The sequence below is a fragment of the Bombina bombina genome, chromosome 5, assembly GCF_027579735.1.
Source record: "Bombina bombina isolate aBomBom1 chromosome 5, aBomBom1.pri, whole genome shotgun sequence".
Lineage (NCBI taxonomy): Eukaryota > Metazoa > Chordata > Amphibia > Anura > Bombinatoridae > Bombina > Bombina bombina.
In genome coordinates, this window is record NC_069503.1 from 184,782,362 (window position 1) to 184,799,040 (window position 16,679).

A 16,679-nucleotide genomic window follows, 5' to 3' on the forward strand; every position below is an offset into this window, starting at 1 on the left:
TCACAGACAGTAATAGACAGAGACATGCACACACAGACAGTAATACAGAGATATGCACTCACAAACAGTAATAGACAGAGACATGCACACACAGACAGTAATACAGAGATATACACTCACAGACAGTAATAGACAGAGACATGCACTCACAGACAGTAATAGACAAAGACATTCACACACAGGCAGTAATAGACAGAGATGTGCACACACAGGCAGTAATAGACAGACATGCACTCACAGGCAGTAATAGACAGTCATGCATTCACAGGCAGTAATAGACAGACATGCACTCACAGGCAGTAATAGACAGTCATGCATACACAGGCAATAATAGGCAGATACATGCACACACAGGTAGTATTAGACAGAGACATGCACACACAGGCAGTAAAAGACAGAGACATGCACAAACAGGTAGTAATAGACAGAGACATGCATTCACAGGCAGTAGTAGACAGAGACATGCACACACAGGCAGTAATAGACAGAGACATTCACACACAGGCAGTAATAGACAAAGACATACACACACAGACAATAATAGGCAGATAAATGCAATCACAGGCAGTAATAGACAGAGACATACTGTCACAATCCTGTAAATGTCCTCTTATGGATCTCAATTGGAGATTTGCCTTTAATAATAGTATGATTTGTTTCACTATCTTGGAAGATAAGCACTATAGGTACGAGTGATATCTGGAATGATAGTGTATTTATGTGAAATGTTTAATCCACTAAATTTAAACTACCGTGGAGAGGTTGGGAAGGATAAATTGTAAGGTAGGCACAAAAGATTAATTACACAGTTCACTGAATGGCAAATGTAGGTCAAAAGAATCTTTTGATAAATTACTTCACAGCTAGTTGTATAGCGAGACAGTTTAGTCACACTTACTTGAGTTATGAGAGAGGTTCAGCTGTAGCTCACTGACCGGAATACTCTGGTTAAAGAGTAATAGAGGCAGAGTTTTTCCTTCCACGTTGTTGGTCTGAACTAGTGAGTGGCGTGTGACGTCACCTTGGAGCGGCTTGGTTAGAACAGTTACAGAGTTGTAATATCAGTCGTCTGTAGAGAGCAGAGGAATAAAATAACAAAGTAAGTTTGAAACGAAAGTACCTCTCTATGCTGAAGTGATTTCAGAGATGATCAAGAGACATTCTAATTTGCCAGAGAGTTTATGCATGACTCCGATGGTGTATGGCTTCCAGTTCCTTACAAGTAGGTAATAGTGTAAGATTCGATGTATGACCTGAAGTAGGAAGCAATAAAGCACATTGTTGAAATTGTAAATATCCAAGGATACTAAGATAGAGCTCAGGTGGCAAGCTGCTGCACGTAGTTGAGATTACAAATACTAAGCACTAACTTGTCAGAGCGGGAAGATTTAAAGGGGCCGTAAGCCTATGATTGGTGGAATTGATTTAAAGAAATATATTCCAAGCAGGACCCCCTCCTCAAGCAAGCTGATCCACAGCTTGAGGCCTGGGTTGGTCCGGGTACCTCCTATGGAATTGTGAGACCAGTCTTGGGTGTTGATATTGGCAGCGGGTTCCCAACTGTCTTCGTCATCTGAGAAGTTCTTCCATCGAACCAGATACTGCAAAGTACGTCTGCAGTACCTGGAGTCCAGGAGAGAATGAACTTCTTAAACATTAGAGTCTTGTATTGTCATAGAAGGTGGCAAGACTGGGCTAACTGATCTAGTTGGAGAATATGGTTTAATCAAGGAGGCATGGAAGGTTGGGTGAATCTTTAAGGTAGAAGGTAAGGTTAAAGTGACTGCATTCTCGTTGACTATTTTAGATATCGGGAAAGGACCGAAATACTTGTGAGCAAGTTTCTTACTGGGAACTTGTAGTTTTATGTTTTTAGTGGACAACCTAACCTTGTCTCCCACCTGGTAGGTGGAGAGTTTTCTCCAACGTAAATCATAGTGCAAAAACGAAGATAGGGGGCGCCCTATCAGATTTGGTAGGAACTATATTGTTAATAATTGACCAACTATTAATTCCCTCAGTGAGGATTGTACCAAGTCGTAATGGATATTAGTATGTGCGCATATATCAACACATATATTATAACAATATGTATGTAGGGCTCCTGTAGGATAGGGCAACACAGTGTGATACAAAGACAGCAATAATATAAATTTTAAGCAATTCCAGCTCCCAGACCCCTCCTATAAGACGATTAAACAATAAATATATATATATATATATATGACAAGCCACTAAGGATACACAGTGTGTACAAAAAATAAAATATAATACTCTAGTGTGGATGCCACTAAGAAAATGTGTCAGTCAAATTGTGGGTAGACAGAGAGTCCTATAATGATGGTGGCAGTAGAGATGTCTTTTGATAGGACATAGGCAGCTATCTGTAGAGACCCAGGCCGGGATCCAGTGCAGAAATCTAAAAAAACAAGAACAAACAGATGCGCCACATGGCCCAATATTGTCTGATCCAAAATGAATATATGTGTGGAAGATCAGTATACACTCACATTTGGAGAAGCACCTCAGTTGGTGCAGTTATGACAGTCTGGGATTTCTATTAGTCACCCAGGAGACCAATTTCGTTTGATGATCCAGTGTCTAGATAATGCAAAGAGACAGAGGTGCCTATATGGCCTAGTATCGTTTTGACAAGTGTGAGTAAGTAAGTAGAGGGAATGGGTACTCACATTCGTTGTAGCATCTCCCTTGATGCTATAGAGGCAGAGTGGGGTCAATATGGTCACCCACCAGACTTAATCATGTGTAGCAGGATACCAGGTGCACCAGAGGCCTCCAGAAGTTCACAGAGAGACCTAACTTAATAGGCTCCCCTCTATGCGCAACTTAGGACTCAGTATGTAGTTTTACAAGTGCATCCCCCTGTTTGCTGCGGCTAACACGGGCCGTGATCTATATAGAGCTCATGCTCATGCTGATGCGTAGGATACCTACGCATCAGCATGAGCTCTATATAGATCACGGCCCGTGATCTATATAGAGCTCATGCTCTATATAGATCTTGTTTTTTTTGTAAATCATAGTGACCTTTTTGTGAAGCTTGGGCTTTGGTAATGTTTTCCTTGATGAATCTAAAGTTATCCAGGAGTAAATTATTCAATTCATCCACAAGAGGAGAATCAGAGGGAGTAGTAGAAATTGTATGAAATGTTGGATGGTAACCGTAGTTAGCATAGAACGGTGATAGTTTTGTAGAAGAGTTAGTTAGATTATTGTAGGCATACTCCACCATTGGTAGGAATTGAAGCCAATTATTTTGTTGATATGAGCAGAAACACCTTAGGTATTCATCTAACCATTGATGTAACCTTTCAGATTGTCCATTGGTCTTGGGGTGAAAAGACTTACTATAGCAATGATTGATCTTTAAGGATTCACATAGGCTTTTCCAAAACCTGGATGTAAATTGTGATCCCCTATCTGATATTATAATGGATGGTACACCATGTAATCTAACGATATTTTCAAGGAATAAAGTGGCTGTTTCTGATGATGTAGGTAATTTATGGAACGGTATGAAATGAGCCATCTTCGTGAAAGTGTCTATAACAACCAGAATGGTGGTCTGATTCTTAGATGGGGGTAAATCGACAATGAAATCTAACCCGATTTGTTGCCAGGGTCTGTCTGAGATAGGTAATGGCATAAGTAGTCCGTATGAAGCCCTTCTATCAATTTTTTAAGTTTGACAAATGGTACAGGATTATACATATTCGTTGACCGTAGTCTTCATTTTTGGCCACCAATAGGATCTGGAAAGGAGATCTAAAGTACGTTTTACTCCAGGATGTCCAGCCATAGGAGAATCGTGATGCTGTTCAAGTAGTTTGGGTCTGAGGTCTGTTGGTATATAGATTCTATCATTATAATAATATAATCCATCTCTATTGGTTAAATGATTGCCAGAAAGCTGAGGTGGTTGCCGAGAGGCATTTATAATTTCAGTGAGTAAATCAGATATCAAACCAATAAAGCGTTCAGTGGGAATAATGGATGTTGGGGTAGATGATCCTGTAGGATAAGATAGTTGACGAGAGAGAGCATCAGCCTTACCGTTTTTACTGGCAGGGGCGATAGATTATGTGGAAGTCGAATCTAGAGAAGTATAAGCTCCAACGTACCTGTCTTGCGAATAATGTTTTATTGTTTTGCAGGTATTGCAGATTTTTATGATCTGTATAAATTATGATTGGATGCCTTGCTCCTTCCAGCAAATGTCTCCAGAATACGAGAGATTTTTGGATAGCTAGTAATTTCCTTGTCACCGATAGCATAATTTCTCTCAGCTGAGGTCATGACTTTAGAGATGTAATGGATCAGTCAAAGATTTTCGTTGAGATAGTACAGCTCCAATAGCGTGATCTGAGGAATCTACTTCCATTATATACTGTAAATTGGTGTCTGGAAATTTGAGTATAGGAGCTGTTGTAAAGCAATTTTTGAGATGATTGAAAACTTTGGTGAGTTCAGGGCTCCAAACAAAAGGTTTAGAATTACCAGTTGCTTGTGTAAGAGGTTTGGTGATTTTAGAGAAATGTCTGATACATTTGCAGTAATAGTTCGAGAAACCAAGAAATCTTTGTAAATCTTTTTTAGTCGTTGGAACGGCCACTTTTTAACTGCGTCCACCTTTTCAGATTGCATCTGTATACCAACAGGCGAAATAGTATATCCTAAGAATAAAATGGTAGTTTTATGGAATGAACATTTTTCGGGCTTTGCGTACAATTTGTGTACCCTTAGTCTTGCTAACACCCAACGTACGTGTTTGATGTGATCTTCAAGGTTGTTTGAATATATTAAAATGTCATCCAGGTACACAACCATACATATATCAAGCAGATCCCTGAATATATCATTGATAAAATGTTGGAAAGTGGCTGGGGCGTTGCAAAGGCCGAATGGCATAACCAAGTATTCAAAAAGACCGTACCTGGTCCTGAATGCTGTTAGTCATTCATCATCCTCTCTAATGGGAATCGGATTATACGCACCCCTGAGGTCCAGTTTAGTAAAGATGGTCGCGTTGGTTAACCTCTCAATCAATTCCTGTATTAACGGAAGAGGGTATCGGTTCTCTATGGTTCGTTTGTTAAGCTCCCGATAATCAATTATGGGTCTAATCGTAGAATCCTTGTTCGTTACAAAAAACATCCCTGCACCAGCGGGAGAAGTAGATGGTCTGATGAACCCTTTACATAGATTGTCCTGGAGATATTCTTTCAGATGATCGAGTTCAAGTTGACTCAATGGATATATATGTCCAACTGGTATAGTAGCTCCTGGAATTAATTCTATGGGACAATCATATATCCGGTGTGGTGGTAAACTTTCAGCTTCAGTTTTACTGAAGACCTCTGTGAAATCCTTGTAGGGTTCGGGTAGGGATATTTCAGTGGAGGCTGAATGCAGGAGTACTTGTTGGGGAAAACAAGTATTACTACAATAAGAGGAAGTGAAAGTTATATGATATGTAGATCAGTTAATAGTTGGGTTATGTAATCGTAACCAATGAAGTCCTACCACAACAGAAAAATGAGGAGAGGGTATAACATCAAAGGTTATGTATTCTGTATGACCCTTGTCTGATGTGACCAGTAATGGGATTGTATGATGTGTGATGGGACCATTACTAATTGTGGACCCATCAATAACTCGAAGAGACACAGGTATTTTTTTCAACACCGTGGGTATTTTATTGTACTCAACAGTTGTAACATCGATAAAGTTCCCAAAAGCCCCTGAATCGATAATGGCATTGGTTTTCAGCCTTCTATGGTCCCACTGTAATAGAAGAGAAAGTTTACAGTAAGATTGTGTATGTTCTTGGGATTGGCAATTATGTAAATTGAGGAACTTACTCTTTTTATTCCTGCGTAAAATAGGACAGTCTGTCACAGTATGAGCTGCGTTGGCACAGTACATACAGAGTTGCAATATCAGTCGTCTGTAGAGAGCAGAGGAATAAAATAGCAAAGTAAGTTTGAAACGAAAGTACCTCTCTATGCTGTAGTGATTTCAGAGATGATCAAGAGACATTCGAATTTGCCAGAGAGTTTATGCATGACTCCGATGGTGTACGGCTTCCAGTTCCTTACAGGCAGGTAATAGTGTAGGATTCGATGTATGACCTGAAGTAGGAAGCAATAAAGCAAATTGTTTAAATTGTAAATATCCAAGGATACTAAGATAGAGCTCAGGTAGCAAGCTGCTGCACGTAGCATAGATTACAAATACTAAGCACTAACTTGTCAGAGCGCGAAGGATTTAAAGGGGCCGTAAGCCTATGATTGGTGGAATTTATTTAAAGAAATATAGTCCAAGCAAAGAATATCCTGACACATGCACACACAGGCAGTAATAGACAGAGATATGCACACACAAGGCAGGAATAGATAGGCATACACACTCACAGGCAGTAATAGGCAGATACATGCATATACAGGCAGTAATAGGAAGTTACACACACACACAGGCAGTAATAGGCAGATACATGCACACAAAGGTAGGGATAGATGGCAGATACATGTGCACACACAGGCAGTAATATGCAGATACACTCACAGGAAGGGATAGATAGGCATACACACACACTCAGGCAGTAATAGTAGACACACACACAGGCAGGGATAGATAGGCATACACACACACTCAGGCAGTAATAGTAGACACACACACACACAGGCAGGGATAGATAGGCACACACACTCAGGCAGTAATAGCAGACACACACACAGGCAGGGATAGATAGGCATACACACACACACACACACTCACTCAGGCAGTAATAGGCAGACACACACACACAGGCAGAGATAGATAGGCACACACGCACACTCAGGCAGTAATAGCAGAAACAAGCACTCACATGTGAGTTTGTGAAAACTTGCCATTGTTATTATGGAGTAAATGACGCATACACACACCCATGTAAACAATAAGTAAATAAATACCAAAAAAAAGGCATAATGTCAAAAAGATTTTTTTTAAATTCAACAGTCCTTAACAGAAAACCTGTTCCTTAGTATGTGGAAAACCAATTTATATAAAGTACCTTTTTTTTAATTAGCTCAGTAAAACAAAAAAAATCTGTACATATAATTATGTAAAGACCATGAATAATTTGTCATATGCATAAAACATCACCTCTTTAGTGACACAGATCAATGAGATAGAAGACTGCTTTCTTCTCTGTGATTCCTCTCCTTTTTACTTTCAGTTTTAGCTCTAAGTAGCTATCCAGTCTTAACACTCCCCCTTACTGATCATGTTGCTCCATTAGTATGATTGACATCCAATGCAGCCAATTAACATAACAGCTTCCTTTCAAATATATATATATATATATATATATATATATATATTTATCTATATGATTGTGATCTGTGTATTTTAACCTTTGCTATACCAGTAGTTTATCAAGCAAGCAAGCACTGCCACTTTAACACAATACATTTTTTTTAAAGTGCTCCCCACTGCCTCTTATTGTGCCCCAGGTCACTGCCCGGTCTGCCCGCCCCTAGATACGGTCCTGTAAATATATGGGTAACTGAACAATTAAAACTAGTAGACAGCTATTAAATTTCTTTTAAATGCAATAGTTTATAAATCTATTCAGTGTTTTTTTGGCTAACTATTTTCCTGAGCTGACTGTTACAGCTAGTAAAAAAATTCCTTAGGCACTAGTCTGTGACACATCCACACCTCTCACTCACAGAGGGTTGGGGTTATCAGAGAAGACATTACAAGCTGGCTCTAGGTCTGACCTCCTGGCAATAAAACACACTAAGATGAAGGCTGAAACCTTACTCACCTTTCTTTCCTGCACACTTGGCTCTGTAGCAGATGTCACATGGCCACAGTGGAATTTGGATGTGGGGGTGAAGAGTGGTGAGAGCATTAGTTTACAAATGTACCTTAGCCTTCAGCCTTCCTCTACAATAAAATTCTAAAAATGGCTTTTATAAACCAGCTCAATGAAGAGCACACATATTTTTACATTGTTAACAGATTTACTGCACTGGATAGGCAGTGTGCAGAAGAGAAACTTCCCTGTGATACCTGCTCTGAGCAGGAGGGTTCTGTGTGCTTGTTGGCCTAGGCCAGAGATGGGGAACCTTGGCCCTCCAGATGTTTCAGAACTACATTTCCCATGATGCTCAACTGGACTTTAGATTGCCTAAGCATCATGGATAATGTAGTTCTGAAACATTAGGAGTGTCAAGGTTCCCCATCCCTGGCCTAGGCCATAATACACCACTGGTGTTAAAAAAAAATAAAAAAAATGTAAACCTCCAATCACGGAAATGGAGATTCATTGGAGAAACACATAACTAGCGTTTCATGTTTCTTTAAATTATAGTTTCTTATAATTATATTGATGACCAAAAATGTTGTTTGATGTTTTTATTGTTTACAAATTACTAATGCTAAATAAATGCCTTAATTTTATGATCATGTGCCCTGCCTTTAGAATTTGTTTTAAATATAAATCACTGCTAATTAGAACTGGCAAGCTGGTCTGTTGTAGAGATACAGATGTTTCCTAACTCAACTCTCTTTAGACTATACTTCTTGGCACAGTTTCTTTTCTCGGTACTTGCCAATGACCTGATTTAGAGTTTTGTTAGAAACGCAGAAATTGTTTGGCATAAAAATATTACCCCCGTGCCAATGTTATTTCTAGGTTTACAATGCAAATCAGATTTAGTCACTACAAAGTTGTTAGCATCTGGTCTTTGAAATATACTAGGGAATGCAGATGCACTTGACTGCCAAAAATGTTGCAACTCCCTCTCTAGCATTCAATGGGTTAAATGTATGTGAGTTTATAGGCCTTACCTGTAATCATATGAGCAGTTTGTGTGCCATTGCATCTGCAAATCATCAAAGATTTGTAAAAAGCACAATTGATTATTGCGTGTTGCAACTGCAAGTTGTCATGTTCAGACGGTGAGGACGCTTGTCCAACACAAATTACAGGGATATTCAACTCAAAATTAAATACCCCGTCAAATGTTTCGTCATATGTAATAAAAAACTTTACACTATACTTTCATTATTTTTTTTTTCAAGTGGTATGTCCCTGGATTGCAAAACAATTAAAATCTTGCTAACTATAGGTTTTTTTTAACGTTTTTTTTCAATACACATTTTAATTAATGTCCCTCTAATGTATAAAAGTGTAGTGTTTATTTTGAAACTCCCTGGAAGTTGTTACAAATTTGGAACTCTTACAATTCATCAACATAGAAAAAACGTAAAACATAGCAATCATCGATCAATTAGGTAATGCCAATCATTAAAGTGATGGTAAATCCTAGCGTGTGTGAACCGCTAGGATTTACCATCGAAACAAATAAAGTGGACTTTAAGTTATGAAGTATAAAATACTTCATGCTGAAAGCTCCTTTATTTGTTTGAAGCGTTCGCTGCACTGAACTCCTCAAGCAGCCAATGGCAGAACACTATTTTGCTGTGAGGTGACGTTTCCACTTCTTAGCCAATAGCTGTGCGGGCCCAGCTTGGGCCAAGCCGGATAGCTAGCACGCTACTGGCTAAGAGGTGGAAACATCACCTCTCAGAAAAATAGCGTTCTGCCGTGGGCTGCCTCAGGCGCTTCAAACAAATAAAGGAATGCTTTTAGCATGAAGTATTTGAATGCTTCAAATAAATTATATATATATATATATATATATATATATATATATATATACACACACTTATATATACACACACTTATATATACACACACTTATATATATACACACTTATATATACACACACTTATATATACACACACTTATATATATACACACTTATATATACACACACTTATATATACACACACTTATATATACACACACTTATATATACACACACTTATATATATATACACACTTATATATACACACACTTATATATACACACACTTATATATACACACACTTATATATACACACACTTATATATATACACACTTATATATACACACACTTATATATACACACACTTATATATACACACACTTATATATACACACACTTATATATATACACACTTATATATACACACACTTATATATACACACACTTATATATATACACACTTATATATACACACACTTATATATACACACACTTATATATACACACACTTATATATATACACACTTATATATACACACACTTATATATACACACACTTATATATACACACACTTATATATATACACACTTATATATACACACACTTATATATACACACACTTATATATATACAAACAAGAAAGTAACCAATGTGAGAGGCAATGTAAATAGCTTGCAACCCCAATAACCTGTTTGACTTTAAATTATAAATATGAAGGAAACTGGATATATCAATTTAAATAACATTCCGGCTCCAGATGGAATTAGGTGATTTTTTTTTTTTTTTTTAAGGTTTTTGATGTACTGCAGACTGAAAGATTATCATTTTTCTTTATTTTTTTTTTACTAAAGTCCTTGTATAATGTTGCTGTTGTACCAAGTGGTTAAATAATCAAAGAGGCTAGACCAAAATATAAAGTGAACAATACCTGTAACAGTGGATCCATCAAGCAATGAACAACAAATAAGATAAAATAATATTAAAGCTATAGGTACTTAAAGGGACATTAAACCCACATTTTTTCTTTCGTGATTTAGATAGAGCATGCCATTTTAAACAACTTTCTAATTTACTTCTATTATCTATTTTGCTTCATTCTCTTGATATTCTTTGCTGAATAGCATATCTAGATAGGCTCAGTAACTGCTGATTGGTGCCTGCACATAGATGCCTCGTGTTATTGGCTCACCCATGTGCATTGCTATTTCTTTAACAAAGGATACCTAAAAAATAAAGCATATTAGATAATAGAAGTAAATTATAAAGTTGTTTAAAATTGAATTCTCTTTCTGAATCACGAAAGAAAATTTTTGAGTTTAGTGTCCCTTTAAGGTGCATTTGAAATGATAATCTTTTGATAAGAAAATACACTATTACTTCCTCGTCTCTTATCCTCATTTTAATTTCACCGCATCTGGCCAAAAGGTCAAGTACAGGAACCACGTCAAGGAAGGTCTCTTCCCTCCTGAGTACCTATCCACAGCCAAACAATGAATGCATGCTCTCAATCACACAAACTGGGAACCACACAAGGGTGCACAGGCCTTATGTAATCTCCATAGACACATACAAAACACGGAAATGGACAGCACTCTCAAACCAGACCAGGTACACATCCAATGTCCCGGCAAAATGCACAGCCCTGGGTGTCAATAGCACTCAGAGCCAGCTGCACAGCCTCCAGAAACCCAGGCAGTTAACCTCAGACAAGTCTCGGGGCAAAGTCTAAAGGGAAAATTAAAAAAATCAATCAACAACACACACACAGAAAGTCTGGCACTCACTTGCAAGTTCACAGCTAAGATTAAAAGCAAAACATTGAAGAGTTAATTACCACGTCAAGGTTTCTTCCCTCCTGGGTACCTATCCACAGCCAAACATTTCCGTGTTTTGTATGTGTCTAGGGAGATTACATAAGGCCTGTGCACCCTTGTGTGGTTGCCAGTTTGTTTGCTTGCTTGTTCCCTCTATAGGTATTGGGCTTTAGAATACAGACAGATTTAATATAAGGAAGCATCTGTGTGTACAGAAAGTTATATATTAAGGGAATCTGGTTTCCTTGCAAGCTCAAACCATTTTAATGGGTTGTGGTTTCAAATAACAAAAACAGCTACTTCTATACAACAATAAACCTAAATAAGCAATTTCTCATACATTTTTACTCTGCAGCTGGTATAACAAATCATTGGAAACATTAAGGGAAATACAATTTTACAGTATATTGTCCCTTTAACTAGTAAACAATGCATCCTTTCCTGAGTATTTCCTGCTACTTTTAATATCCATTTAAAATGCTAAAAATATATGCACAAGTTTTTTTAAGTTAATGTCTATTTAACAGCAAAGATTATTCATCAGAGACATTTCTTCAAAACTAATATGTTTTCATATTGCCATAAGGGATACAAAATAGCAGCCCACTGCAAGTCTATCTCTACTAAAACATAAGCTTATACAAAAGATTTCTGGTATGATGGATACACAAACAGAAGAAACTATAGAAGGATGTAGTCTTCTCAATGCTCAGTTAACATTGTAATGTAAATTCTTCTCTTTAAAGAGACATATCCTGCATTTTTTCTTTTATCATTCAGAGAGAGTATGCAATATTAAACAACTTTCCAATTTACTTACAGTATCTAATTTGTTTAGTTATTTTGGTATCCTTTGTTGAAAAGGATACCTAGGTAGGTTTAGGAGCAGTTGATTGGTGGCTGCACATGTATGCCTCATATTATTCGCTCACCCATGTGTATTGCAGTTTTTTCAACAAAGAATGTCAATTACATTATAGAAGTAAATTGGAACGTTGTTTAAAATTGTATGCTTTATGAATAGTGAAATAAAAAAATTGAGTTTCATGTCTCTTTAATGAATTCTGAGTGATCAACAGTATTGTACCATTCGGATTGTATTACGTTATTTACAAATACATTTTTTAACTTTATTTTATCAATTGAAATAACTATTTTTGCCTATTAAAACCACTACCTATGCTGAAAATATAAATACTACAGTATTTTATTGTAGAAATGCAATGTAAACAAGGGTCAAAATTAGAAACTGTGTTCCTGTAGCAAATTTGACTAAAATGAACTTGTATCAACTGCTTGTCATAGTACATTATATTAAATAATTTACAAACAACTTATTTAAAGGGACAGTCTACCATAGAATTGTTATTGTTTTAAAAGATAGATAATCCCTTTATTACCCATTCCCCAGTTTTGCATAACCAACACAGTTATATTAATATACTTTTTACCTCTGTGATTACCTTGTATCTAGGAACCTTCTTCAAGCCCCCTGATCACATGACTGTGACTGTTTATTATCTATTGTCTTAAATGTAGCATTGTTTTGTGCTAAATCTTAAATAACCCCCTGTGCCTGAACACAGTGTTATCTATATGTCCCACATGTACTTTCTATCTCTTTGTGTTGAAAAGAGATTTAAAAAGCATGTGATAAGAAGCAGCCCTCAAAGGCTTAGAAATTAGCATATGAGCCTACCTAGGTTTAGTTTAAACTAAGAATACCAAGAGAAAAAAGCTAATTTGATGATAAAAGTAAATTGGAAAGTTGATTAAAATTAAAAGTCCTATCTGAATAATGAAAGTTTAATTTATACTAGACTGTCCCTTTAACTTGAGTTTGTTATTTAAAAATAGTCAAAATTAAACTTTCATGATTCAGATAGGGAATGTAATTTTAAACCACTTTCCAAATTACTTTTATCATCAAATTTGCTTTGTACTTTTGATATTCATTGTTGAAAGCTAAACCTAGCTAGGCGCATATGCTAATTTCTAAGTCCTTGAAGGCCGCCTCTTTTTTCAGGGCATTTTGACAGTTTTTCACAGCTAGGCAGCGCTAGTTCATGTGTGCAATATAGATAAAATTGTGCTCACTTCCACTGTGAACAAGAATCATAAAACAAAGGCGCCTCCTAGTGTGATATAGTATAGACAGATGGATTATATGAATGCCAAATGAATACTCACAAGTGGAGCAGCACCCAATTGTGCTAAGTCAGACAGACTGGGAACTGGGAGCAGTGTCCCCGCTCACTGGCACAGCAAGGCTACTGGTCACCCCGGTATCTGCAATGGGTAAAAAAGCTCAGACTCTCAGATATAATAAAAAGATCCACAATTTGATGGTATATATAAAATACAGATGTCAACAAATGACTCAGATAGCAACGCGTTTCTCAGACTACCGTCTGTTTCATGAGAAACCTGATGAAACAGACGGTAGTCTGAGAAACGTGTTGCTATCTGTTAAATAATCCATCTATATATAATCCATCTGTCAATACTATATCACACTAGGAGGCGCCTTTGTTTTGTGATTCTTGTTCACAGTGAAAGTTTGTATCCACTTTGTTGACCTGGCAAAGAGCTGACTCCACATTGGGTGTGACCAACATATGATACATCATCTGAATAACACAGGAGGAATACCAACATCAAAAGGACATTTATACCTTTGGAACCTCCTAAGGACTGACATCTTGAACAGATAAGAGTCAATTAGGACCCACTGTGTTTTGCATATTTTATATTTTTATGTTGTATTACATTTAATATTGTGATATCATTGTATATGCCCTATGGTCATTGGTGTGTATTTATATCAATTTATTTATGAGAGGAAGAGGGTCACACTAAGGATATTCGTGATACACATATTTGTACTTGTGCCCCCTAGATTTGCTACTTAGTGTTCGCAACACTTTTTTCAAGTTTTGGGGATTGTGCTCACTTCCATGGAGTTACTTATGAGACAGCTATGAGACAGCACTGATTGGCTAAAATGCAAACCTGTAAAAAAAAACGGAAATAAGGGGTCCATTTGCCTAAACTTAGATACAACGTAATTAATATCACAGTGTTGGTTATGAAAAACTGGGGAATGGATAATAAAGGGATTATCTATCTTTTTCAAAGATAAAAATTATCCTAGCCCATTTAAAAATGTGTTCATGTAGCAAATTTTTCAGCTGCTTGCCAGAATACACTGTCCTTAAATGAATCAGTAAAATATAGCTTATTACATAGCAGGCTTTTTAAACTGCAAAAGCTTACATTTTGTATTATATTTCTATTTTTTCTATTAAATATGTTATTTCTTCTTCATTGTCTAAATATTTGTATATGTGGCTCGAGCATTAAAAATTGCATTAAAACGAAACAGATGAAGAGCTATGCTGTTCACACGTTATCTGTATGTAAATATGGCTTATTTTATCTCACATTATGAAGAATAACCTGTATGTGTTTGTGTTTTTTTTATAGTTGAAGATAATAGTCTGTCACTCAAAGCAAAGGTATCACTGCAAGATTTGGTCAGTGGGGAGTTTGCAATTCGTGATCCTGAAGCGAAATGGATAAATGGTGAGTCTGAACAGCTTTGTCTATCAATCTTTATATTCGTTTTTTTCTAGTAGATAATGAAATCAGCTTTATTATATCTTTACCTAATAACCTAAAGTATTAAGATTGATGTACTCCTCTAGATGTATTAAAACTATTGGTGCATTTTATCAGCCCTTTTAGCTTTCTGTATTTCCCTTCAGCAGAAGTGATAGTAAACCAGTATATTTTTCCAATAATACGGCATTACAGGCATAAATAGTGCAAATTCAGTGTCTAATAACTTCGACTTTGCTTAGGAGCAATACTTACTTTAAGATATAGATTTTCAGATTTAATTGTGCTATGCCAACTAAGCAAATCAATAAATCAGTGTTATAACTGATTAAGGCAAAATAAATAAACCAAATTACTTTTTTTTTTTTACATGTCCAATGAAAGTAGTTACAATTAACAATGGCCTCTGCATCTTTGTTGAATTATAACTGTCGACACTCTACAATTAATATTAAAATAAAAAATAAAATATATAGGTACAGATTACGAGTGGAGCGCTATCGTTTGCACGCAAGCGATATCGGGATTCGTGTTCATTTGTGCGCAAGTTAAATTACGCTTGTATTACAAGTTGAAAGTAAATGTGAATGTGTGAGCCATTCGTAATTTACACTAGAATGATTACCACAGCCTCAGAGCTTTGGTTAACTGTGAAACTAAAAAGTGTCACAAAACACATCAAAAATACGCTACAAAGTACAGTTACACTCATAATAACATCATCTAATAACAATCATTCAAAAAAAATATTGCACAAAAAAGTCATAAGGGCTCAAAGATATGAGGTCTCAGGTGTTAGAAAAAAAAAGCAGGGAAAGGGCTTTAACATTGTAATACATACATATACATGTCTAAAGATGTATATGTATGTATATGTATTTATGTAATCATATGTGTATATATGTATTAACAGACATATATGCACATATAAACACACACACACACACACATATATATATATATATATATATATATATATATAGTACATTGGAGCCCTTTGATGATGTCAAGTAGATGAAAACATGTAAAAACATATTTATGTATTATTCAAATTTAATAAATGTTTTAACTATGTATTTACTGAAAATATTTCTCATTCCAATGTTCTGCGCATAGGGGAATATGCTCTAAGGCATTTCTAAATAGATATTCCTATATATATATTATATATATATATATATATATATATATATATATATATATATATATATATATATACCCATATATTATTTATATATATATATATATATATATATATATATATATGTGTGTGTCCAGAAGAGAGCACTCACCTCCTCATTTCCTATATATATATATATATATATGTATTTATGAATAAATAGAACACATTCTTCTATGTGCAGAACATTTTTATGTTGGGTTAGCACACTTGAGAACATGCGTTTAGGTTAGTGCAACAGTTTGTGGAGGGGTTCCACTTTTTTCCCATTTACTTCTATGGGGGAATAGGTTATTGCTTGTGCAATATTCTAACTTCGGCTTTTTGTGCGCATCGGGTAAGCGCAGTTAGCATGCTAGTGAAAGTGCTAAATAGTGCTCCACTCGTAATCTAGC

At 36.1% G+C, this 16,679-nt stretch overlaps 1 protein-coding gene across 1 annotated transcript in view; it reads left to right on the forward strand.

Moving 5' to 3' along the window:
• DPP6 (dipeptidyl peptidase like 6) overlaps positions 1–16,679 on the forward strand; it is a 1,272,214-nt gene that overhangs the window by 560,073 nt on the left and 695,462 nt on the right. Inside the window, exon 3 of the mRNA XM_053713807.1 lies at positions 14,970–15,068. Within this exon, the coding sequence (XP_053569782.1) occupies positions 14,970–15,068 (99 nt within the window). The remainder of the gene's footprint in view (positions 1–14,969; positions 15,069–16,679) is intronic.